The sequence below is a fragment of the Sceloporus undulatus genome, chromosome 1, assembly GCF_019175285.1.
Source record: "Sceloporus undulatus isolate JIND9_A2432 ecotype Alabama chromosome 1, SceUnd_v1.1, whole genome shotgun sequence".
In the NCBI taxonomy this organism is placed as follows: Eukaryota; Metazoa; Chordata; class Lepidosauria; order Squamata; family Phrynosomatidae; genus Sceloporus; species Sceloporus undulatus.
Genome location: NC_056522.1, coordinates 82458326 through 82485045, shown reverse-complemented (window position 1 = coordinate 82485045; position 26720 = coordinate 82458326). Strand labels below are relative to the sequence as shown.

The following is a 26720-nucleotide window of genomic DNA, read 5'->3' as shown; positions in this document are numbered from 1 at the left end:
CAGATTTTCTAAACAGTCACCATATGATGGCAGTAATGTTTCAATTAGTCATCTGCAGTTCTGACGTATGGCTCATAACAGACAAGCAAATTTCTGTGCCACCTGCCGTCTATAGTTTGAGAACTGTGTATATGCATATTATAAAGAGCTTGTGCTGTTAGATACTCTTCTTCTCCAAGTCGTACTGATTGATTTTGAAACAGACATTCTTTGTTATTATATTTCACTTTTTTTCACTTTGTTGTCCCTAAACAAACCTAGGAATGTTTCCCATGAACATATTCTTCCTACTTGAAAATTGGGGGGTGGGGGGGGGGTGAGTTTTATAAATCAGCAAATGCTAAATTTGCACCTGTAACTCCAGTCTCAAGTATGATCATTTGTAAAACTCAGTATTCCCCCCCCCAAAAAAAATCAACAGAAAGTAAATACAAACACTGATTTTGTACCAGTTGGGATAGATTGTGCTCCACATTAGACAGAACTATATTTTTAAAAGCTAATTAATCCTTTTCCACGGATCAACATTTATTTATTTATTTATTTATTTATTTATTTATTTTAATCCAAACTTTCAAGTTAACATTTATTGTACTAGCCAAAGGCCATGACAAAATGAGCTTATCAAAAAGCATAAAACAGTTAACATTTATTTATTAACATTTATTGCATCTTTGGCTAAATAATCAGTAAACATTATTTTCTTCTGCTTAGTGTTCAAAAGGGCTGTCATACTGGTGTATAAAGAGAACTTCAAACTCAAAAAGAAGTTGGTAAGTTTTAAAGTCCCAATTAGCACTACCAAATGATCTGTCTTTATATATAAATAGATAATTGACGATGATGTTGATTGGCAGTCTTGAAAAGGCTAAAATAAGTATGACTAAACATTTACATCATACAATAAAATATAATTAAACTATCAATAAAATTAAAAACAGTTAAAAAGAAGGGCAACAAATTTAAACAAGCTAGTACATTCCCCCTGAACAGTCAGGTCTCAAAGGTTTGCTAAAAATGTTTTCAGCTGCCTATGAAAAGATAGTAAGGAGGGCACTATTCTAAACTCTCTAGGAAGAGAACTCCTTAGCTTGGGAACTGGTGCCGGGAAGGCTCTCTCCTGTGTTCCCACCAGATGTTCCTGTGAAGTAATGGGATAAAGAACAGGACCTTTCCAGAAAATCTCAAGAGACAGGCAGGTGCAAAAAGGGAGACTGAGCTGTAGGAGGGCTTTATAGGTCACAACCAGCACTTTGAATTGTGCTCGGAAACAAATTGGCAGCCAAAAGTTGTGTGCTCTCAAGTTCCCCCATGATATTCTTGCAAACAAGGTAGTAAAATGTGGGTTATTCAGTGCTACTGTTAGGTGAATTTGTACTTGATTGTCCAGTGGAACACAAAGGCTTCATCCTGGAGAGAAGTGACTAGCGGGGTGCCACAGCGTTCTGTCCTAGGCCCAGTGCTATTGAACCTCTCTATGAATGACTTGGATGATGGACTAGAGCACATGCTTATCAAAATATGCAGATAACACCCAATTAGAAGGGGGAGCTAATACTCCAGAGGACAGGACCAGAGTTAAAACTGACCTTAACAGATCAGCAAAATGGGCCAAAACTAACAAAATGAATTTCAGTAGGGAGAAATGCAAGGTACTGTGGTAAAATGAAATGTACAAATATAGAATGGGTGACACCTGGATTGACAAGAGTACATGTGAAAGGAATCTAGAAATCTTAATCCAAGCTGAACATAGGTCAACAGTGTGATGTGGCAGCTAAAAAAGCAAATGCACTTCTAGGCTGCATCAATAGAAATACAGTGTTAAGATTGAGAGAAGTAATTGTGCCAATGGCCAGACCTCACTTGGAGTATAGTGTCCAGTTTTTGGCACCACAGTTCAAGAAGGATATTGATAAGATGGAATGTGTCCAGAGGAGGGTGACGAAAATGGTAAAAGATGTGTAAGCCATGTCCTGTGAGGGGCGGCTTAGGGAGTTGAGTATCTTTAGCCTGGAGAAGAGAAGGTTAAGAGGTGACATGATAGCCATGTTTAAATATTTGAAAGAATGTCATATTGAGGGTGAAGCAAGCTTGTTATCTGCTGCTCCAGATCCAAATTAGTCCTTTCATAAAATGAAGGGTTCCATTCATTCACTCAAAGGAGCTGCAGTCCAGTAGAGGCTCCCACACATAATATGGGAAGGCAGCTTTTGCATTTTCTGCCCTCATGCCAACTCCTACACCAAAAGCTCAGGAGTTTATCAGATGAGGGAATTGGAAGCATAATCCAATGGCAATCTGAGCGCAATCATGGGGTTTCACATTATTGCATGATAGACTGCCACACACAAATTCAGGCAATGGCATGCTATTTTTGGGCAATGGGGAGCCAGTTCGAATGCAATGAGCATTCACATAATTTCACTAAACTAGCAACTTTACGTGAATGTGTTCTGGCCCCACTTTCTTTTCATTCGAAATTAAGAGAAATTCCTCCTGTGTGATAAACTCATCAGTGACAATTAGATCTTCAGTAAATTTGAATCCACTTCTGTGAGAGGGGACCATTATTTAAGTAGAAAATCTGACTTTTGGATCCATCCCATTTATTTGGAAGTGAGATGATGATCTGAATCTTAGTGGTAGCCCCTGTTAGCTCAAACCCAGTGAATCAACATTGTCTGGAAATCACTTGGAGACTTGTAGATGTAGATGTAAGTGGGCTTACATCTACAGGAAATAGAATAATGCAGTTTCCCAGTGTCCATATTCAGCAAGGAGATGCTGTTATATTACTACATAGGGGAGCAAGCAAACTGACCGGTGAGCATAGGGACTGATGCACAACAGGGTCAGTGTGCATTGGGACACTGACTAGGGAGTGCTAACGTGCATCAGTACAGTCTGATAGCGTCCTGTTACACATCTTCACAGTTCACTAACAGGGTTCCTTAGCACCTCTGTTACATAGCTACGTATGTATAAAGATAGGCAATGTAGACTGCAATAGAGAATTCTGGCCAGTATTTATTTATATGATCAGCAGTTGATCCAATGAGCCTCTTCTGTTTGGAACTAGTAGTAGGGCTTAATGTTTTAGGATTACAGCTTAGTTTACCTTTAAAAAAGCAATACCACTTAAATGTTTCTTGTCTTTTCAAGGCAACTAATGTCCGTCCTACACATGGTGACTTGGATTTGTTTAAATTCCGTTGGTTGATTCCTTTATCTGCACTTCAAGTTCGACTGGGCAATACAGCAGGTGACTTGACTTTTATTTTACAATATTTTTTATTAGTCTTTAAAAAATTATTGTTACTGTTTATCTGGGAAGTTGGTCAAGAGTGAATATGTTCTTTTTAGCAAGTGTTTCCACAGTTTGCCTACAAACTGTAAGGATTCAAAAGATAGGATGGAAAGCACAATTCAGTGGGTTTAATCAAGGAGTAGATTCAAACAAATATGAAATATAGAATTTAAATAGAGCCATGAAACAATATCAAGATGGATGCTACAACTGTAAATGATTTAAATCCCTGTCTATATCAGATAACTGGTTGATTCTAGAATCTGTTTGCTGTGGACAGAATGAATTCTCAAGTCCATGGAAACTTGCTAATTCAATAGAGGAATCCTACTGGTAGAATGGAAGCAGCCGAAGGGTTGGGAGACTTCATGAGACAATGGGAGAAGTTGACAGAGGTAGCACCTGGCAAAGATCATATCTATGCCAGTCCCTTTTTCACTGATACATGTGTTGTGAGATTCTGATCAGGGAATGCTTTTGCTGGTATAAAACACTATGAAACAATCCAAATGAATGCTGCATTTAGTTAAAATAATTGGTTTAATTAAATAGTATTAGAGTAAAGTAAGAAGCCCCCCCCCCCCCCCCAATCCACCATCATCCAGAGAGAGAGATGGGCAGGCCAACTCCAAGCCTTGCCTGAAAAAGAAGGGCCTTCCTGGATGCCATGTCGTCGCCCAGGCATCAGAGGGAGAGATCTGCTGGACTTTCCCCCTTCCCCACTGCCATTCTTTTCTCTTTTTGTGTCTTGTCTTTTTAGATTGTAGCCTGAGGGCAGGAAAATGTCTAATTTTTAAAAATGTAAGCCGCTCTGAAAGCCTTTTGGCTGAAGAGCAGGATATACAGTGGCTATTATATATATATTATATATATATAATTCACTATACAGATAAGACTTTTAATTGGATAAAAGCAAAATAGATAATTGATGAAAAGTCTTGTATTGGTAATTACCTTGGGTTGAAGTTGGCTTTGTATTGGGCACTGAGATGCCAGCATACAACTAAGGCATAACCTTGACTGTTCTGCACTGAAACTTTTCCAACAATCGTCCTTTTCAACTCATGAAATGTGGGTAGATTGGTATGAATATTGTGTGGCAGGAAATACAAGGAAGTTAAAAGAAGAGGATGTTAAGTATCTTCAAGTCATTTCTGACTTAGAATTACCATATCTTGAGTTTTTTTTGACAAGATTTTTTCAGAGGCTTGCCTTTGGCTTCCTCTGAGGCAGAGTGTGTACTAGCCAGGGCTGATCCTGCTTAGATTCTGGTGCTTTTAGGATATAAGGGATTAGGATATTATATATTTGGCAACTGAAATGGAGGTAAGCATTTCTAAAAGAAAGCATTAATTACTAATATAGAAGTAACAGTCTTCCGGTGGGCACTAGTTTGGGGATAATCTCAAAGCCATTACTGAGGCCGCCTCAGTCTTTAAGAAATACTTAGAATCATCATGAAGTATTTACAACAGAGTTTCTTTCTACATGCAGGAACAGAAAACAACTGCATTTGGGAACTGATTCATATAAAGTCAGAATTGGAAGGAAGGCCTGAGACAACCTTCCAGCTGTGTAGCAGGTAAACCAACACTACAATGATAACACTCTCCCATTCTCCAGGTGGATTCTTCCCTTTCCCCTCATTCCTCAGCCATCGTCCATAGCCTCATTATACAGCTTTTCAGCCATTGTGCGTATCCTTCAGAAATAGCATGGCATGCTGGGTTTTGCTTGTTTTTGCAGTGACAGCCAGAGGTACATGTTATTTAGCCAGAAAATGGAGAAAGCTATCTGTGATGCTGCTCAGGGAGTGGTCAAAAGAGTCCCTCCCAAGGCGTGCACAGTGGAGGGGGTGGATCTTCTCTGATCTAAAGAGGTAGAGCTGTAATACTGCCATGTACAGGTACATAATCCCTACAGTATAAAGAACCAAACACTGGTTAGAAATGTTAAGTGGCTAGAGAATCGGCATTCTAAACTGAAATAAGATATTTTTTTTTAAAATCTGAGGGATCTGGCATCATCTTAAATCATAACCACTGTTTTCTTTGATCTACAGTGACTGTGAAAGCAAAACCAACATAATCAAAGTGATTCGTTCAATTCTAAGAGAGAATTTTAGGCGTCAAATAAAATGTGATCTACCTTTGGAGAAAGTATGCAAAAGTCGGCTAGTTCTGCCTAAGAATCGAATTCCTGTTTCAGCAAAATTGGGTAAGACTATGTTTTCTTAATTTGTGTCACAAATTCTGACCATACCAAGTTGTGATAATATTATCTAAATAGGCTCAAATACTCTTCCTTGTCATGAAATGAACCATAGGAAGTGCTAGAAACTGGAAATGCTGCACAACTCTGTGCTCTGAACAATATTTTGAAAGATCTTCACTGGCTCCCTGTCAGCTTCTGGGCACAATACAAGGTGTTGGTTATGACCTATAAAGCCCTATATGGCTTGGGTCTGAATTACTTACAGGACCACCTCTCCCCATACAATCCGCCCCGCACCCTTAGAACATCGAGCAAGAATTTATTGGAAACTACGAATCCCAAATATATTTCCACTTCACAAAGACCCTTTTCAATAAGGGCTCCTAGATTGTGGAACAGCCTTCCTGAGGACATCTGATTGGTACCCTCATTAGAGATATTCAGGAAAGCAGTGAAAACTGAACTGTTCCGCCAAGCATACCCAAATATGTGATAAGATAATGACTGACATGGTCCTGAATGAGATGCTGCTTATTTTCCGATTGTATTGTATTTTATATTGTATTGTGTATTGTATGGTTATCTTTTAACCATTAATTAATATATTGGATATAATTGCTATACAGTGGTGCCTCGGGATACGAAATGATCGGGTTACGAAATTTCCGGGATACGAAAAAGTTGGATTGGCAAAAACTGTTTCGGGTTACGAAATATTTTTCGGGTTACGAAATTCATTTCGGCGCGAAATTCAAATGCTGCAAAGTGCAGCTATAGGCTTTCCAGTGCTAACGGAAAAGTGTTTCGGGTTACGAAATTTTCGGGTTACGAAAGGAATGGCGGAACGAATTAATTTCCTAACCCGAGGCACCACTGTATTGGTTACAGAATTTTAATTATATGTATGGTGATTTTTTAGTCTGTAACCCCGCTTCGATCCAATTGGGAGAGGTGGGGAAACACAAATAATAATAATAATAATTATTATTATTATTATTATTATTATTATTATTATTATTATTATTATTTCCTAGAAAGGCAAAAGTTAAAAAGAAATGTTGACTTGATCATATTAACATTGTGGAAGTAAGAGTTGTGAACCTTCCATGGGGATGGGCAGCTTAAAAATTGAAGTTTTGTCTTGGCCTTATGGTGCTGAAGCGGTTTTCTTTCAGCTCTTCATCTCTCTCTGAATTTGCCATGTAATATGAGCTTGACCACAATTCATACTGTAAATGCATTTATTGATGTCTTCATTTTGACTTAAAATGTGATGGTTGCAATGCAGCTCATGGCTCTAGTGTGTAGCACTTGTGCTGCCATTTCAGCCACACAGATGTTTTGGCTGTTGTATAATCTGAGCAACTGAGTAAACTATAGACACACCTTAGTTAGCAAAGGCGGGTTACAAACCGCCACTTGGGATGTCCTCAGGACGTCCCAGTTTAAAAAAGGGTCGTCTCTTTCAGACGCCCCTACTCCTGTTACGGACTCTTTCCGTAACAAATGGCGGCGGTTGTTCCACACGGACGCCGCCATCTTGACATAATGGACGCTGTGCATCCGCACGTTGCGCGCCGCTAATGACGTTGTGAGTGCGCCATTGGAGCCTCGCGGCGTTATTAGCGCGCCGCCAGAAGAAGCTCCATTTTGGAGCTTCTTTTTTGCTCCGTAAGGGAGCCATGCGGTTTGGCTGCGGCAGCTCCCTCGCGGAGCAAACAGCAGCACCAGGAGACCACTGCAAAGTGGCGGTTTGTAACGCCTCAGTGCCTCTGAAAAAGAAGCTCCAAAGTCTGTTTATGTCTTCTACTCAGCCCACCTCATTTTCCTCTTCATTCTGTGACAAGTTGGAATGTTTAGCAACATTAGCATTGGGAAGATGATAAAGAAGAGACTTTTGGTGTAGATTTGCAGCAGCATGTTTTCAGTAAACAATACAATACAGCTTGAGCTGGGTGAAAATATAATTCTGATTTAACAATTCTACTGTAGAGATGTGTGCCTGCCTACCACAGGCCAGATAAATAGCTCCTGTGCTATGAATTCCTTAGCATGAATGAACAGCAAAAAAGAGAGAAAGGGGGTAAGCAGATCACCTGCCTTATCAGCTACTACAAGAGTATTAACCCCTACCCCCAGCAAAGATCTATAAGTTTGGCCACCAAAATGGAAACTGTAAGAAAGGCAGCACTGTTAAAAGAAAGAAAAAGTTGCTGGGTGCATTTTGGAAGAAACTTTCAAGCAGTCTCCAGAATGTTTGCAGTGTTTTTGATAAGTTATGCAAGGCTTGCCAGACCTTTCACATGTGCATGTAGTTAGGTTTGAATAACATTTGCTGAAACATATTGAACTGCTGTTTTGTTTTGTTTTATTATTATATAGGAACCTATCTCTATTCTTTACATATTTCTGCTTCTGGTACCAAATTTTCTGTTAAAGTAGTAATGTCCAGGAACACATCTATTTTGTTAACTTAAGTGTACCTGTACTAGACTTCTTAATCAAAATCGGCCTTCTGTGAGCCAGGAAAGTGATGGTTTTGAGGCTGCTGTCCAGAAATGGCTCCTTTTCATACTGTTGTTTCATTCTATACCTGAAGAGCAGATGACTAATAATACAGCACCATACAACAGTGGCTATGTGAGCTCCATTCTTTCCAGCTCATGGTTTGACCCTCTTTGTTAGCACTTTCTGCTTCCATATCATGATATGGGGTTTGGTGCAGTCTGATTTGACTGGGTGGGAATTCCTGGAACCTTTTCTTTCACAAGATTTGTGGTGTGTCACACACCTCACTCTGCCACTTTTAACAGTCTATCTGAAGACGCTTCTAGGTGGAATTTGTGTCCTTTTCCAGACTTTTTGCATTTTTATTTTGTGAACATTCCCTATAAAATAGTAAATGTTACTTAAAAACATGATTGAATTTGCTCTAGTACCTAAGTCATGCTACTTTTAGTGTTGAATGAATATGGTTAAACTTGATAATAATTATTGCTAAGGCTACCGTAGTTGAGGACAATAATGATGTGTTTTGCATTGGCAGCATCCTCAAGATCCTTGAAGTTATTGAGGAACTCTCCAGGTAATGAATGGAACATAGATGCAGCCAAAGGAAATGAACTGGATTCTGATGAATGCAGCCTGAGCAGCAGTACTCCAAGTAGCAGCTGCCATACCACTGACAGCATCCTGGAATCTAAAAATTCATCTCCTGTGAAGCATCTGCAGAACTGTGCATCAGATTTTTCAAACAGCCCTGTCAAAGAGTCTGACATTCTAAGTGATGATGAAGATGACTACCAGCAAATTGTAAAGAAAGTCAGCCCTACAAAAGACATAGAAATCCATTTCCAGCGGCTAAAGATTTCTGAGAATCCAAGCAATGATACTGAGGAAAGGTATCCTTCTGAAAAAGAGAGTGTTGATGAACGTAAGACAGGAGAACATCCTAAACTAGTGCGTGCACACTTTTGTCCCATTAAGCGGAAGGCAAACAGTACAAGACGTGATAAAGGAACATTACTGGCAATGCAAGAACGGCACCAGTCTCTTGACAGTCATCCTGATGCTGCAAATTTTGACTTGAATTCTATTTTAGAAAGGGAATTTAGTGTACAAAGTTTAACTTCAGTAGTTAACGAGGACTGTTTTTATGAAACAGTAGACAGGCATGGAAAGTCCTAGCTGCCTGAAAACGGTTATTTCCCCCATCCCATAAGATTTTATTTACATATTTTTCTTAAACTGGTGATCGTTACAAAAAAGAACTGTTAACTCTTCAATTTAATGCACTACTGTGGTAGCACACAGAAGTAGTTGTAAAGGCTTAAGTTATTTTAATTTATTACAGAACAGACAAATTAGATTAAGCTACCCTGAATTTACAAATTCTGTAAATTAATCTACTGCTTTCAAATAATGTTAGATTACATTTTTAAAATTAGCAAAAAAGGGGATAAAACAGTTAAAATCTACATCTTTTGCAAGAATTCAAGCAGCTTTGTTTGACCATTTATGTTTGTTAGATTTTGCTTTATTTAAAGCAGAATTAAGTTATTTTAATTCATTACAAAAATAATGTTGCACTATGATGTAATATGTTGTTTATACTTGATTTTATATATATATGTAAATATGGAAGTCTGTACTGTAACCTTGTATTTTTATTTTCTCTACAAGTTTGTACAGTAAAATGTTCAATGCAGTAGGCATAGTGTTTGTTTCACACCTCTCTTTATGAAGTTTCAAATTCATTATTTTCGTTTTTGGGACATTTCAGTTTTTTCCTAATACTTGATTATTGGGTGACAATCACAGATTGAGCATATCATTTAACTGAACCTGGAATAGGATTTTTACTTTATTTTGAGTAGTATATTACAGGGGGCCCTTGGTATCTGCTGGGGTTTGGTTCCAGCTCCTCACCTCACCTCCATGGATGCTCACATCCTATTATATATAATGGCACAGTTAAATGGTATCCCTTATATAAAATGGCAACATCAAAGTTTACTTTTGGAATTTTATTTATTTGTTTGGAGTATTTTCAAACTGTGGCTAGATGAAACCATGAATACAGAGAGCCAACTGTAATATTTGCAAAACACCATCATTTGTGTCTTGAGACCAAATTATGCTCATTTTATGCTAGTCTCCCCTCTGTGAATTTCATATATCTTTTGAGTCAGAAATGCTTATGAAAATTTCAGTCAACAAAAATGATTGCACTTCTTGGCAGGCTCTTTTTAGAGAATTAGCTATATCAAGTCATCATCCACCGTCCTTTTAAAGTTTGCCTTCTTTAGTCTCTTCTCTCTCAGTTCATGTCTGTAATTGTATACAAAAAGATCTGGGTCTTCATCACACATTTTCCTATAAACATCACAAAGATTTTTAAAGTGATACATGGAAAGCTGAGTTGGGCGTAGAGTTGGATCAACATCTGCCAACATGAGCATTTGTTCTGCTTTTTCTAAACGTCTGGCTTCTGGAAATAAAATCCTGAAAGATAATAGTAGACATGATAAGCAAGGGAAATTGTAAAAAGAATTAAGCAACACTTGTGTATTTATTTAAATCCCTCAACCATTTAATTTTCTGTTGTCACTGCCAGCCAACTGCAATAAATTGATCTCATGTTTTTATTTAGTCACTCATTATATAATTGGCTGCCTGCAACAAAAACATACACCATTACTTTCCAATATAAAGACACCATTACAATGCACACCTCCCTACAAATTATTAAATACACCTAACTGGATACCACTGGGAAGGTGGAGGATATGCTGAGGGAAATGTAGGCTTCATGCTCCACAGATACCAGCAACTGGATTTACCATGTTGTACTAATTCTCTGCATCGTATACTAATGTCTGGATTGTGCAGGAGAAACTGGAAAGGTCTTATATTAGGATAGCAAATGAAGACAGGATGATCTGTTACTGTGAAGATCTTGCATGATGCAGTTTGTGACAGCACTGGCCTCAAAGTACTATTGGATGTGAGACTCCCTTGAGAATCTTCCTGGGTAATATTTTGTAAATAGCTATACAATAAGTATTTGCTATTAACCTTTTGGAGTTCAAGTCACCAAAAGTACCCTCACCAATACATGGCAATTATCATATACTGGGTGTGCCATAATTTTAAAGTTGCATCAATTAACACCATCACTTTGGGTTGTTCCTGAATGACATAAATTATGACAGATACTTGAACTATTGACCTTGACACAAAGTCTTAAGCAGGTTTCTGAATTAGCAGAGACTTCCACAAAATTTACAGGGCCCCCAACATGGACTGTATTACAGTACATATACAGCCATGAGTTACAGGCACCAGTCACTTCTCTCTCTCTCTCTCTCTCTCAACATATGACGTTGATTATGCATATATTCCCAGTAGTGATGAGCAGATTTCCAAATGTTGGACTGCTATAGCATTCCTCACCACTGGCAATGAAGACTAAGACTAAGGCTACTGGGAATTTCAGTCCAGCAAACATTTTTGCTAGTGGAGGTAGGTGTTTCATATTATATATTGTTTTTATTGTTTAACCTAGAAAAGTTTTAAAAAACCAATGTCCACATAATGGAATAAATAATAATTTCACCAAGAATATTTACAATAAGAAAAAAAAAACAATTTGTGCACTATGTCTTTCTGATCCCCAAGAGCAGAAAGAAATTCAGTAAGGAATAATTCCCTATATAAGAAGAAGAAATTGTGCTTGGAGGTACTGAGGCTATAGCTGGTACCTAGCTGTAATAGACATAAAATTTTCAAAGACAGGCTTGGTTATGAAAAGGGTAGAATGGACAAATTCAGAACACAGAATTAAAGTCAGCACAGATACTTATCCATTGCAGATGCTTCACTTTCTGATACGCCTTTTGGGTTCCAGCAAAGCTTTAAAAGAATCTTAGGCCTGTTCCGAACGGGCATAAAGTACACACTCTGAACGTACTAGGGTTAGAAAGGGGCATCGCTTCCTGACACCCCTAACCCTAATACAGACCGAGTCCATACAAAATGGCGGCACCTGTTCCACACGGGCACCGCCATCTTGACGTAGCAGACGTGTTGTGTCCGCATGTCATGCAGTGCATATGACGCCGTGAGTGCACCACTGGCACCTCGCAAGGTCATAAGCACGCCGCAAAGAGAAGAGCCATTTTGGGGCTTCTTTTTGCTCCGTGAGGGAGTTGAGTGGTTTGGCTATTGCGGCTCCCTCGCGGAGCAACTGGCAGCGCCGGCAGACCGCCACTTTTAGGCAGTCTGTAACGCTCCATACAGACTCTGACTACAAACAAAGTTGAATCATTGGACATAAAGCCAACAGTTCAAAAAAACCTCTGGTACTGCTATTCTCACTTTGGATCACTGAGGGGACTGACATGTGAAGCTCCAGATCCCTACCATTCCACTTATGCACAGAACAGATGTGCCTCAACTACCTTAGGCATGAAGCAGATTCCTACTGTGTTTGGGGAGCACTGCTGAAATGTCTGATGCTGATATATAAATTCAGTCATTGGTGCTTCACCAGGTTTGAAGCTGTATCTGGGAGAACAAGGTAGTGAAAGCCTGGAGGAAAGTTCAGTCTGGAACTCTCAGAAGAGGGCTAAGGCCTGGTACAGGAACAAGCCGCTTATGAAGGCAAAAGCAGTAGGAACACAGCAGAGGGTCTATTCATGTCATGTCCAGACATAACTGTGCTGGAGAACTCTTCACCAGAAGACTATTTTATTTACTTACATCCTGCCTTATCCCCAGCCCTAGGACTCAAGGTGGCTTGTAAAAAACGGGACAGTCCCTTCCCTGAAACTGGAAGTCTTGTGGGGAAAGCCCAGTGCATTGGAACCATCTCAAGAAGGAGAACACTGCTTCTAAGGTGGAAGAAATACCTGTTTACAAAAAGGGCTCCTTGTGGGAATAATTCTAAAGCAAGACTTCTTCCAGATTGTTATGGGCTATCTGCAGCTGAGTATACAAGCTCAGACTTATTAGCCTTAGAGCCTTATCTCACTAGACAAATCCCACTCAGAAATGGGATTTTAAAAGTAGAAAAAACCCGCAAATGTGGGATGTTTTTCAGATGCGTTTGCACCAAACAGCAATAACGCGAAAATAAAGCCAGGGGAAAATGACAAAAATGACACCTTCTTACTTTTGGGAAGTTCCCAAAAGTACAGTATTGATTTGACCTTTCCTGAAACTATGCAGATAATATATTCATGCTAAGAGGGTAGATCCTGTTTACCAGCATAGCTACAGAAGCATAGGTAGCAATGAGAGAAATAAAACAACCACAGGCATAGCAGCAATGGGGGAAGGCAGAAGAAGTGGTTTCTGTCAGGAGAGTAGGCTGTCTTGCTGGCTCACAATTTGCATGGGAGCCATCAGGCAGCTTTTTGACAGATTTCAATATCTTTCTCTGCCTCCCATCACTCCTGCTGCTCTGCACTCCTATAAGAAAAATGTACTAGACCAGAATAATGGACCGTTACACTAGTGTAACTAGAATTCTAGTCACAGGTTAGGAACACAAAGGATATTAATGTAATTTTCATTGAGCAAAATACTCTTATTTTGACTTCTAAAGCAGGAGTCAATTCTGCAATCCTGCATGGCTTAGTATAGCTTAAAAATTCCAAACATAGAACTACACTATGCTAAGCCATTTATCAGCCCCTCTCCAGGCCTACCATATTGCTGCTGAAACTCTCCCCCATAACAGTTCATGTCTGGAGGATTGTGGAGGGGATTGGAGAAGCATCTCCCTATATCTCCGTAGCCAGAGATGAAGCGAGTGTGTCATCCACTGAAGTCTGCCAAAGTCATTCACAGGTCTCAGTGGCTGAAGTAATCATGCCAGGTTTGGCTATGAAGATACAGGCAGATGATTCTGCAGCCTTTCCTCCTCCAAACATGAATGGCCATGGGTGGGAGGCTTCAGGGGCACTATGTTAAGTAGGAGCAGAAGGGATTTGGTCACTGCAGGAACAATTTGGGCTGCTGTATCTGGCTCTAAATAAAGAGACAACATTTCAATGACAAGAAATGAATCCTTGAGGGAGTGGGAAGAGTTACGTGTATGATGGCCAAACTCACTTTCCTATACTTACTGTGTCACCAAGACTTATATAACTACATTTGGGATTGTCATTATACCAACACTGTTGTTTTCATGGTAAAGGCCTACATTCACGTGTCAGTGCCCATTAAAGATGACCCATTAAATCAATTAGAACTTGGTAAATCAACATTTCCACTGATTTAATGAATCTACTTCAATGGAGACTAACAAGTAGATTTAGGCTATAGTTGATATATAAGAGTAAGATCTCTTACCGTACACCTTGATGACAGTATTTCCTTCTGAACTGGAAAACACTTTGAACAACTTTTTCCACCAGCTTAAATGGCTGTTCTATCTGTGGTTGCACTAGTGGTGTAAAATGAATAACAGCCACATCTACCTGTGAATGAAGATTTAATGAAAATTATTGCTCTAAAAAAAGGACCTGTGACTCTAAAATAAATTGGTCAAAATATTATTTGTTTATAGAATTTCTAATTAAAGCAGAACTTAAATGTAATAAATATGATTCCATTTATCTGCAAAACAGCAACTTGGTATATAGGCTCTTGTATTATCGTGTAAAGTATGCTTTCAGATTAAGTAGGGACACATCAGTGTCAAAGATTGCTACTGCAGAAACAGAACCAAATGCCTGTTGTCTAATTTCTCTTTCCACACACATTTGGATCCAAGCTGACATAAATAAATACTTGTGTAAATCAGATAACAGGAGAGCATTCATAAAATATAGTAGCGGAAAATACCACAGTCTCAATGCTACACATGGCTGTTTACATCCTGTAGATACATAAAAGACATTTTGCTATTCACTCCATCATAGGCTTGAGTTCTCAGAAAGAAGGAAAGCTGCTTTGTTACTATAGAAACAGTTACAGGAAAATGTTGTTTGTTTGTAATCGGATGACTCGAAATTACTGACATTATATCCTATTTCTCACTTGTGCATATTAACAGGCTGGGTACGAAAAAATCAAATAGAATATAAACGACACTAATTTCAAGTTATTTTGCTGGTATTCTCTAGAAGAAAAACAATTACTGCAAACACAAAGTGCAACTTCATCTAGACACACATCCCTACCCTCTTAACACTTTGTCTGCCCAAGTGTGTTTTGAAAACACAAAAATTCTGTATACTAAGCATGTCAGAAATATGCAATTAAGCCTAGATTCTCTCTTGCACACTAAGAAAACAAATCTTTTGCATAAAAAGGTCCAGAAAAGCACTGAAAGAAGAAAAGGAAAATTAAACAACTTGTAACTATATACAGTATATGATATCTGCTGCATTTAACTCCTTGAAGGACAGAAGGACAGAAGCGTAAAAAACAAACCAACCCTCCAGTTCTGCTCCTTCTGCTTACTTGCCCCAAAGTCTCCTACAGTTCTAAAGAATCCCATTAATTTGTCTTGTTGTCCTCTATAATGGAATAGCAACACAGTAACACTGTTTATATCTTGTGCTGTTTCAATTTTTTTAATTTAATTTGCTTTTTTGTAATTATTTTTTTGAAAGCTGCTTTGGGAACGTGTCAACAGCTGGAACAGAAACCTGATTGTCCAAGGTTAGAAACTCTTGTGCTTCTAGAGCTGTAGTTTGATTTCCATCTATTGGAACATATTAAAAAAAAACCTTCATACACACATATTCCAGTCTTACATAGCTACAACTCCAAGTACAATAATGACCCGCTACATTTCAGGACAGTTGGTGACTGTGAAAGAGGCAAAGGTTGCAACTTCAGAAGTTCCACTGAAGTAGCCTTCAAGAATCCACTGACCCAAGTCTCCCCATTTTCTGTCCCTTCCCTATTCTCTCACCTCCCTTGTTCTTGACCCTGGAAATCCTTGCATGAAAAATGGACACACACACTCTGCAGCCCAGGATGTTGTGGATTCCCTGCCCTCCACAATCTGCAACCCAGGATACATTTCCATTGGTAGTGATGTCTTTGTTTAGAGAACAAACGGAATTCATGGCCCTTCAGATGTAGGAGGGAAACTCCCATCATTCCCCCAATTAGCTATACAGGTTAGGGCTGATGGGACTTGTAGCCAACATCAACTGGAGGATCACACATTACTTCATCCCTCATTTAATAGAATGTATCTTCTTAAACAGCATAAAAATGTATGGAAGTTTGCTGTGCAATGCCGTGCCCATAATATATTTCCAGTGTCAGTCACCCTACTGACTTAACATCCACCCCCATGCTTAAAAGCACACCTTAAAACAAACCTTCCAACCCTATCAATGCTAACTCCCTATCAAAATCACTCAGAAAACAAATGAACCTCATAAATTCACACAGGTTTGCATCCTTCTCCAATCATGTGGACATCATCACCAAAGTCAATAACAATAATGACAATGTTCTTCTCATGAGCAAGAGAACAGGATTATCTCTTCCGTTATGTTATGGGTATTAAGCAGCTCCAAAGGAAAGTCAGAGACCCAAGTCAGAGAATGTCTGGTGTCTGCAAGAACCAAGCTTATCATGGACTGTGGAAATCAAGCACAAACCTGAATTACAATCCTGTGGCAATTTCCTAAAAGCACAACTGTAGCACTCTGCTGAAAAAAAAAATCAAAGCTATAGTTACTTCAAGACTACAAGTAACAAAACTATGCAGCTGTCAAACATAAATGTGTTACAAACCAATAATCCTTTCCTTTCCATGTGTCAAGAAAAGCCAGACAACAGAGAGAAACACCTATTTATCTCTTTGCATGATCAGCAAGTTTCCCTTCTTGTTTTGTTTGCTATATATGCTTCATCTGATGCCCCTCATATAAGCCTCATCAGCAAGGACTGCTACCTTTTTGCTTTATGGTCTTCAGAGAAAGGCAACTAATTACAGAAAGAAGTAGAGAAGGCTACACGCTGCCATTAGCAGGTATGCAAAATTGACATATTTATCAAATAAAATCTGTGACCAGCCCTAAAGGAAATGATAATCTTCTTGTAGAGGGTTTGGAGTGGCTGTTATGCAATATATATGGCCTTAATTCTCATCATCATGTGCACTACACCTTACTCTAAAAAGTTACTTTTTCTTATGGTTTTCAAAGCTGATTTAATTGTAAGGAAAAAAGTAAGTTTCATTTTTTAAAAAAAATACTTAATGTTCTAAATTTCTCCAGATCCCCAAGATTTCCAAGTTATTACAAAACATTCAACTCGAGATCTGGAAATCATTATGCTTTTCGAACTAAGGGTTTACATGTGTTTCCTTCATAATCACTTGTTTTTACTCCCTAAACAAAGTATTTTCTCTAGTGCAGATTCATTAAACAAAGTCATTCTTTATTCTCTGGTAGATGGTACTGAGACAGGGAACCAGCAGCATTGCTGTGCTCATAATACCAGAGAGCTATATATATATATACACACACACACACACACACACACCTCAATGCAATTTTTTTACGAGGACTAGAGATATTTACCTTGAAAGAGCTTGTGTTTCAACAACTGCCCTTGCCAAGAAAGCATCTTGCAGCTCCAATTTAGAAGTAAGTACTGAACTTAAGGTTTAATTATTACACTACTGTTGATGTTTAAAATGTTTGGAACTGCATAACATTTCACTGTGGTTTTCATTTAGTATGTTTCTAATTGTTCTGGAGAGACACTACCGTTATTGTTTTGGAAATCTGATTGTTTCAATTTTTATAGCTGTTGAACTTAAAAACTGAAATAAGGAGAAACCATCAGAGATAGCCAAATGAGATAGACAGTACCACCCAGGGACAGCTCCATTTCCCTTCTCAGCCTTTGAGACCAACGGGGAGTAAACATATGCACCTGCTCTGGAATGAATTCAAGAGTTCACACCCCACTGGTTTCTCAGAAATATAGATCAAGTGATCTCACAAGGCTGACCAGAACTTCAAAAATGGTGCAGGCATTTGAACAAAGCAAGTTTTCAGGGAGCACAAAAGGACAAAGATTTTGCATGCCCTTTTTATGTGTTACACTGATTTGTTAATTAAACAATGTGTCCCTCAACATGATGTGCACATGTAAATGAAATAAGTAAATGTGTTGAACTACAAGTCCCAACAGTTTCAGCCATCATAACTGTTTTGGGATGATGGGAGTGGTAATCCAACATGTCTAGAATGTGGCAAGTTGGAGAAGGCTGCTGTAATAGATTTAACAAAATCGCTCTCTTCCCCAAATCAAGCTAAAGTGAAATAACGTCTGGACATCACTAGAAAGTTGTAGAGATTATCTGTCACTGAAATACACAGTAGCTCCTAAAATCTGTTATCAGCCACTTGTAAGGCTTGGTTGCCCATTTTTTCCAAGCTAGGATTATGGGCAGGAGAAAGATGTGCAGAAAGTCAGTCTTCCTGATGCAAGGGGGCAGGGGAAGAAGGCTCCAGTCAGGTAGTGAACAGAGCAGTCCAGGTAATATTTATGGTCAGCATGAAATATCACCTTTGCCCTCCCTATCCCATATTGGTATCTCCAGAATGAAGTTGCCAAGGCAGCTTTGCAGCTACTGTATATAAAAATCTGAGATAGGTGCAGCTACTGGATGCTTTCCTCTGTACGCACCCTCTGCTGAAGAAAAAGAAATACTTTCCAACTTATAGTCCACAAGGGACAAATTTTTGACACACCCCTGCAACAGTAGATGCCAAGAAAGAACTCATGGGATATATTGAACAGGATTATCTTGGAAATTTATCACTGAAGCATTGTTAGAGTGGGTCTTTGAGGAAAGGAGCAAGGTGAGCTTTGAAAGTTAGTCATATGCTACTTTATTTTTAAAATCACTGCCTGAAGAACACAATGAACTAACATACACTACTTTAGCCAAAAGATGTGAAAATAAATAACTGACATGTCTTTTAAAGCAGTACTATTCTACATTGTGGCCCCTGGATAGGTTCTACTCGATAAGCCACTGGTTGCTGGTACCTGGCAAATTTCCAGGGAAGAAATGAACAACTGTACTGAGTGGGCACAAATATAATGGCTTCCCAAGAACAGCAGGAAAAATAATAATTGCTGGTCCTCCACAACAGGTAGCCTAAGAAGATTTTTTTTCTACAGGACAGCAAACCTATTACTTACTGGCTTGATAAACTGACTCTGCAGCATACTCCTATGCATGATTATTCAGATGCAATTCATTGGTGACTATTCCTGGTTAAATTTATACAGTGTTGCAGTCTAAATTGCTCATTTATCTTTTATTTAATTAATTTATATCTTGCCTTTCTCCCTACATGCAACAAAGCAGGCTTACAATGTAAGTGTACAATATACAACTATACTGCTAAACCCTAATAAAAAGGCAAAATCAATTAAATAAGCTATCCATTAAAACACCACAATTTTAAAAAGCTTAAATGTATTTTTAAAACAGTAATAAAGATACAGCACATGCCTATTAAAAGACCCTTCTGAGAAAAATCAAGCTTCTTTCTTCCATTGCTTTCCTTACAGAAAATTAAAATCTATAAGTAGTAAGTGGGTAGTATATGAAAGTGAGAATGAGAGGAAGACTTCTCTCCTAAACATATCTTCTTTGTGGATACAATACATAATTTGCAGATAAGGCTGTAAGTGCTTTTAAAAAAACACCTCCCTGCTCCCCAAAAGATCTAGCTGAGCAGGTTAAAATAAATTGCTGTTTCAGCAGAGAAAGCTTTCATTGTTTTTTTACATGTTGACAGCAGGGTTTTGGAGTCAAAGTCTCATTACACTGAAAAATGCACAGCAGAAGAACCTATTAATTACTGAATTGTAACTTTTATGTTCTGGCTTGTTTTTCCGTTGCATGCTCCTGTTCATAAAAAATGTTAGTTTGTAAGCCCTTCCAAATCAAACACTGTTAAAAAAATAATTTAAATGTATGTTTTAAAATAAACTTTTCTAAATTCTGCTCTTACTTCTATCACACTAAATCCAAAAAGTAAACCTATTCAGGCTACATTACACCACTGGTTCATCTAGCCCACAACTTCCTACTGACTGGTGCTAAGCCTTTTGAATGTGATTTTACTATTGATCCTAAAGAGTTAAAGAGTGATTGAGCCTAGTTCTAATTTAGGAGACCTAGGCAAAGATGGCATGCTAGGAGCAGGCACGTGTGCCCACAAAATGTGTGAGAAGAAAATCTTACTGGTTTTTCCCAAACCTTTCTTATACTTCCATGTACTATGTTGATAAACCTTCAGATCTGCAATGTTAACCATACAGTCACAGTGATCCCACTCAATTAAAACAACTGTCACTGTTATAAAATTTGGAGTATCAAAAAAAACACCCCTCCAAGATTTTGCCCTGAAATGGACTCATGTTCAGTATGAGTGAATATCACTGTCACAGGATATACTATAATATTTTGAGATTAACAGTATACAGTACTAGTACTTATTTGGCTCCATAAGTAAAATCGCCACACTTGGTCCCCTTCTATATCTAAGGCTGCAATTCTATCTACACTTACCTGGGACTAAGATCCTCTAAATGTAGCAGGATTTACTTCAGATTAAGCATACATAGGAGTGCACTGTAAATCCTCTGAATGAGAGGAAAAGGGAATGATAATGTACTATGTTATCATTTTAATGACCACAGGAAATGTTTGAGACCAATATACCAGGACTCTGTCTATCAAACTATAATGAACTGATTAGTTTAACATCAAGAGCACAAGTCAGCTAAAGTTGAGCATATTGCTCCTATTTATTTCAGCACTGAGAATATTCTTAACTATACTTTTAAGATCAACATTTCTTCGATGTGTTTAACACAAGGTAGGCTGTATTCCAAATATTTTATTTACTCCCAATGACAATATTATTATTATTCAAGACAAGATTAGTATGACTCAAAACAAATTAAGTACCCGATGTATAGGAAACTGAAATCTGACTGCCCAGTACAGAAGGATGAATTCTCTTCTTCATTAAACAGTAGTAAGGTATCCAAGGTCTTTGTAAAACAAGGACATGTTAAACTACCAGTGAAAAAAAATGAAATTAAGAAACTATTATGCAGAACTAAAAGTAAAATAATATTTCTACAAGAACTAAAAATATAGTCATACAAGCCATCTTTTCATTAATTAGCGATCTAAATTTGAAGAACTACTTCTACTACTACTTAGTACAAGATACAGTACTTTTGAATAAATGCTTTACTACCTTATGTCACTAAACAATGTTAAAGGTTCTAAACTGGCCACTACTCAAAATTGCTTAATTTAATCTTTTCTTGCTTTTTAGCATCTATGCCTGAACATTGCAAATGATTTTTTTCCACTGCAGATTATGCCAGGGTTGCTCCTTGTGCTCAGTTGCTCACACACACTGTTCATTTGTAATCATTTCTGTTGAAGTGCCCTGTGTACAGCTGCTCCGTGCTTTTGTAGCCTTCTCATCTGCTGCAGGGTCACGTTCAGTCATTCATTCAGATAGCTGGGATCTTAAATGCAAGCTCTTGTTAGCTCACTTCTCTTTCCTTTGGCCCTGCCACTCTGCCCCCTCCCCCTTCTATCACATACAGACAGCTACAGCCTTGGCTAGGGAGCTATCAGACAGTTACACACGTTTACAACAACAGGAGAGAACCAGGCAGACAAAAGGTGACTGCAAATCTCATCATGGCATCAGGAGCTCTACAATTCTTCGCTTTTGTCCTCGCCTTGTTCGGGGTGTTTGGCGCAATCACAGCCACCTTACTGCCCAACTGGAAAGTGAATGCAGACCTGGGTTCAAACATCATCACAGCCATAACTCAGATGCAAGGGCTCTGGATGGACTGCACATGGTACAGCACCGGGATGTTTAGCTGCACACTGAAATATTCAATTCTTTCCCTCCCTGTTTACATCCAAACAGCACGGACCACCATGGTTTTGTCTTGTATCCTCTCCTCTTTTGGGATCTGCATCGCCACTGTCGGGATGAAGTGCACCCGGCTGGGAGGGAACAGAGACACCAAAAGCCACACTTCATTTGCAGGAGGAGTCTTCTTTATCCTTGCAGGAATATTTGGATTGATACCAACAGCCTGGTACACCAGGGAGATCATTTCAAATTTTCTGGACCCAACCGTCCCAGAAAGCAGTAAACACGAACCGGGAGGAGCAGTTTACATCGGATTCATTTCAGCAGGTCTTCTGCTCACTGCAGGTGCCATCTTTGGCACTTCCTGTTTTAAAAAACAGCAGAGGGCATGGATTTACCCTAACAAGCCACAGCAACCATTCCCAGGTGCTCAGCAAGAAAACACTACAGGTTACAACCTGAAAGACTATGTGTAAATACAGTGGTGGGTCTGCTGGAAAGGGAGGGGGGTCTGTTTACTGTACATTTGGTTGTGATTTTAAATACCAACAGTTTTCTCTTCTTGATGTAAGGCATGTCACTCAATTTTGACAAAGTACTTTTTTTAAAGAAAGTAAATTAAATAAGTTATTGTTGGCATTGCTTTGCAACTGAATTTTAAAAGAAAAGAACAAAAGGAAGAGTACAAATATTTGGTTTTACATAAAAATACAGTTCATATCTACAATATGCCACTTTAATTTCCCCCAAGAATTCAACTTTAATTATGATATTACTTAAACCTACTCTGTCTGTCTATAAAATCCCATGATTTGTTTTTAAACTGTGGCAACATTTCTTCAGTGTTAATTTCCATTTGCTATGGTTAACTGTATTTCTTCATTAATAAAACAAACCCACCCTAATATGATTGTATGCACATGCTAAAGAGACATGGCCATTCAGTTGTTGCCAAAACCCAAAGTACTCCCAACATCCCACTACCTGCAGCAGCTTCCATTTTTATTTCAAAATAATTCTCTACTTAATGGTCTGCTGCTAATTTAAGGTTATGCACCTACCAAGGCTAAGAAACAGGTATGTCAATCATGCTGCATTTATAATTGAAGTAAAAGTTTTAACCCTCCAAGTTCAATATTTAAGTACTTTTAAATATTTTGTTTTCATGATTCCTGTGTGTTATATCTATACGTTGTGTGTTATATATCTGCAACTAGATTTAACAAACTAAAATACTTTTGTTGCAATTAACTGTTCAGTGCTTGAGTATGTTTTTGATCTGCATATCATTATGCTCCATACAAACCAATACTTAATGCAAACTATTTATAAGACACTTTTGGACCAAGCCCCAGAGTTACTGGCAGTCTGCCACATGGAGTCCATGCAGGTGATAGCAACTCAGTTTGTAATTACATTGCCAGCATGATTCACTTGGTTAACTTGCCTCACTTCTCAGAACCTTCTCTTTAACATGCTGAAATTATTATTATTCACTGTAGGGAACCTTTCATTTCCATTCAAAAAGAGATGCCGAATTTGAATTTCTTGATAGGAACACAAAGATGAAAGCTTTAACACAATCCTAAATTACATATATATATTGGCATTAGAAATTATTGGCATTAGAAAACCAATATAAATATATATGGATATATTGGTTTTCTAATGCCAATAATTTGAGTTTATGGATAAGGCATATCTTCTTCTGTAGAAGATGCAAAAAGATATTTGTTCTGTATTTATACCTGAATGGTTATTTTTCTAGTCATCTTCCACTTACCAAGTGTAAAAGGCGTAAATGGCTTATCAGATTAGGAGGCTAGTAAAATGTTCTTTACCTAAGAAAACCCTATGAAATTCATGTGTCACTAACAGTCAACTTGAGACTTGAAGGCATATACACACAGGGAGAGAGAGAAAAGGTTGCCTTAAAGAGCCCCCCCCTCACGTTATAATATTTGGATATACATAAAACACACATGAGAAATTGTGTACACATTTTGGAGAAACAGGCAAAAAAAAAGTTTTTGTATTTTTTATAACACTAGAAGCCTAGATTACCCAATATGAACCAAGGCTCAGGGAACAAAAAGAAACCCCTCTTCACACAGTGCACAGTGAAACTATGGAATGTGGGCAACATGGGAGACTTTAAGAGGAAATGTAGCATATCAATGGCTATATGCTACCTCCAAAATCACAGGCAGTACCATAGTTGGTGAGGAGTACTATTTCCCTCATGTTCAGCTACTAGGCTTCATTGAGGAATCCAATGAGCTGCTCCAGCAGTTTTCATATGTTCTCAATCACCTGTGCAACTGGCTTTAGAAATGAAGGAATCTGCTTTACTAATTACTATATTTATGATTAGAAATGCAAGAAGGAAAAGAAGACAGAAAGTTAACAAACAAACAAACAAATAATAAAGTCATTTAGCTACTGTTGTACTTCATTTTGTAGAATTTATAGATCTTACTTGTATAAATAATGTGTCCGTAGTTATTTTGTTCCAAGGACTAGCTTTTTAAGGTTTGATAAAGAAATGCTGTGTTAAATTTAAAGTATCTGTATGTCCAACACCAAGCTATAGACAGAACAAAACTTAAGTGTTTTAATACAAAGTTGAAACCAAACAGATTAAAACAATGAGCCTTAAAGCAGGAAAAATAGTCATGTTATAACATAGCTATTAAAGGTGAGATTTTATTGTGATTGTGACATGACAAGAGATAGGATAGCAGGAAATTCCACATTTCAAACCCTTAACACAGCAGTGGTAACTGTGGCACTCCAGATGTCATTAAACTGCAACTTCCATTATCCTTCATTATTGGCTTTGCAGGCTGGGGCTGATAGGAATTGTAGGCCAGAAACATACAGAAAGTCACAGTTCTTCATCCCTGCCCTCCAATTTAAGGAATTTAATCCTGCCCAACAAAGGAGAGCCAGAAGCAAGCAAAGTACCCTGCAGTGAAGAATATAATTTCTTGTGAGACTGCAAGTTTAAATCTTCTTCTAAAGTAGCTTCAATTATTTGGGAAAATTTAGTCAAGAGAGTGAGTGAAGGAAATTGATCAGTGTAATAAATATGATCATAATCTATGAAAATTCTTCAATATCCTATAATCTTATTAGACCTCAAAATTAAGAGATGATATTCTGGGAAATTTTAGGGACCATAACCAGCATCTTAACAAGGATAATGTTTCTTAGCAGCCTGACTACTATGTATTGGCCAGTCTATCATTGGAAACGTCTAGTTAAGTCTAAAATCGATAAAAACTGAAAGTCAATTCAAATCATTTTGAAGACATCTGGCAACCTTGTATTAACACAGAATAAAAAAAATCCTAAATTCTCACTAGATTCCACTTTTTAAAACGTGGAAATATCCCAACAGATTCACAAAGATCCAGTGCAGAAACAGTACAACAAGCAATTGCTGCCAACAAAGCAATGTCAAAGTAAAAGAAAAGCCACATGCAGAGAGACAGAGAAGGAGAACCGTCATTAACAGCAGTGAGTTCCTTCCCTAGAGGCATATATTGCTGCCACAGCATTCACACACAAGGACAGATCCAGTACAACGAAGAAATAGAAATATACACTGAACAGATAGCACCAGATATATATACACAGCAATGCAATACACAAAATACTCTTTAACCACTGCTGTAGTAATCTCCAAGTCAAAACAGATGAATTATGTTGTGGTCAACACTAGCACAAGTTAACATGGCTCAATAAGCCAAGACAACATCAACCTGGTTCGTTCCCTGTTACCCTTTCCTGCAAAGCTAAGGAATGAGATAAAGTAAAAGAATCCAGTTCACAAAAAACTTGTGCACAGAATGCTTGAATGTCACACAAAATACATTCTAAGGTGCCCCACTAACAGTGACCATGAAGAATACAAATTGATCCAAGAACTCCTGAGAATTTGTCCAGTGGTTATAGCTCCAAAAGATCTCTAGCTCATTCATAAACACTGAGAACAGGAAAAGGACAATGTATACAGAAAAAGTAACTCTGGCCCAAAACAGACGGGCAGACGGGGGCAGCTTCTGGCTGCTCCGGGGGCGTGGCACCTTTATGTAAGGTGTGGGAGTTGTGCAACCCTCCAGATGTTGTTGGACTACAGCTCCCAGCATTCCTCAGCACTAGCCAGGGTGGATGGGTAGGCCAGATTCCTATCCTATTTTCTGGTTTTGATTTTCTTTGAAGCAGGGAGAAACTTAAAGTGGCGAGCAAACTGTTACTATGCAATTACAGCCCTAAGCAATCAACCCAATCCTATACAGTGGTACCTCGGGATACGAAATACCCAGGTTACGAAATTTTCGGGATACGAAAAAATCCCATAGGAAAACATTGTTCCGGGTTACGAATGTTTTTTCGGGTTACGAAAAAACTTTTGGTGCTTTTTTCGGCTTTTTCGCACGGAATCGCGGCTTTTCCCCATTAGCGCCTATGGCAATTCGGCTTACGAAGGCTTTTCGGGTTACGAACGGTGCCACGGAACGAATTAATTTCGTAACCCGAGGCACCACTGTATGGCAGAATAAGATGAGATCTAATAACTTGTTCAAGGCTCCATACTGAATTTCAGAATTGAGTTTCAGAGCTCCACACATTCCAACAACTGTCATTCAATGCACTGGTCCTCTTTTAGGCAATAACAGCTATAATATCTATAAAAGCCACAGGATAACTCTGCCACAATTCTACTACCCGGCTCTAGTTACAAGTTAGAAAGCATGTTAAAA

General features: G+C 38.4%; 3 protein-coding genes across 4 annotated transcripts in view; 2 read left to right on the top strand and 1 right to left on the bottom strand.

Annotated features, from left to right (window-relative positions):
* The window catches only part of TIAM2 (TIAM Rac1 associated GEF 2), a 194820-nt gene extending 184871 nt beyond the window's left edge, over nucleotides 1-9949 (top strand). The window contains 5 exon segments of the mRNA XM_042473306.1: nucleotides 715-773; nucleotides 3166-3265; nucleotides 4805-4892; nucleotides 5373-5527; nucleotides 8571-9949. Of these exon segments, the coding sequence (XP_042329240.1) occupies nucleotides 715-773; nucleotides 3166-3265; nucleotides 4805-4892; nucleotides 5373-5527; nucleotides 8571-9211 (1043 nt within the window). The 3' untranslated portion in view covers nucleotides 9212-9949.
* An 86-nt stretch (nucleotides 9950-10035) lies between these two features.
* TFB1M (transcription factor B1, mitochondrial) overlaps nucleotides 10036-26720 on the bottom strand; it is a 37317-nt gene continuing 20632 nt past the window's right edge. For both annotated transcript variants that reach the window (XM_042473344.1, XM_042473334.1), the window contains 2 exons: nucleotides 14384-14511; nucleotides 10036-10528 (listed from right to left, as the gene is read on the bottom strand). In XM_042473344.1, the coding sequence (XP_042329278.1) occupies nucleotides 10285-10528; nucleotides 14384-14511 (372 nt within the window). In that variant the 3' untranslated portion in view covers nucleotides 10036-10284. The remainder of the gene's footprint in view (nucleotides 10529-14383; nucleotides 14512-26720) is intronic.
* CLDN20 (claudin 20) lies at nucleotides 21443-23120 on the top strand. Its single transcript, XM_042473357.1, has one exon. It carries the CDS (start codon nucleotides 21765-21767, stop codon nucleotides 22425-22427), a length of 663 nt encoding a protein of 220 aa, XP_042329291.1. The 5' UTR covers nucleotides 21443-21764; the 3' UTR covers nucleotides 22428-23120.

Bases quoted from the DNA above. Each gene is read 5' to 3' on its own strand.
- CLDN20 (XM_042473357.1), top strand. From the start codon at position 21,765: ATGGCATCAGGAGCTCTACAATTCTTCGCTTTTGTCCTCGCCTTGTTC.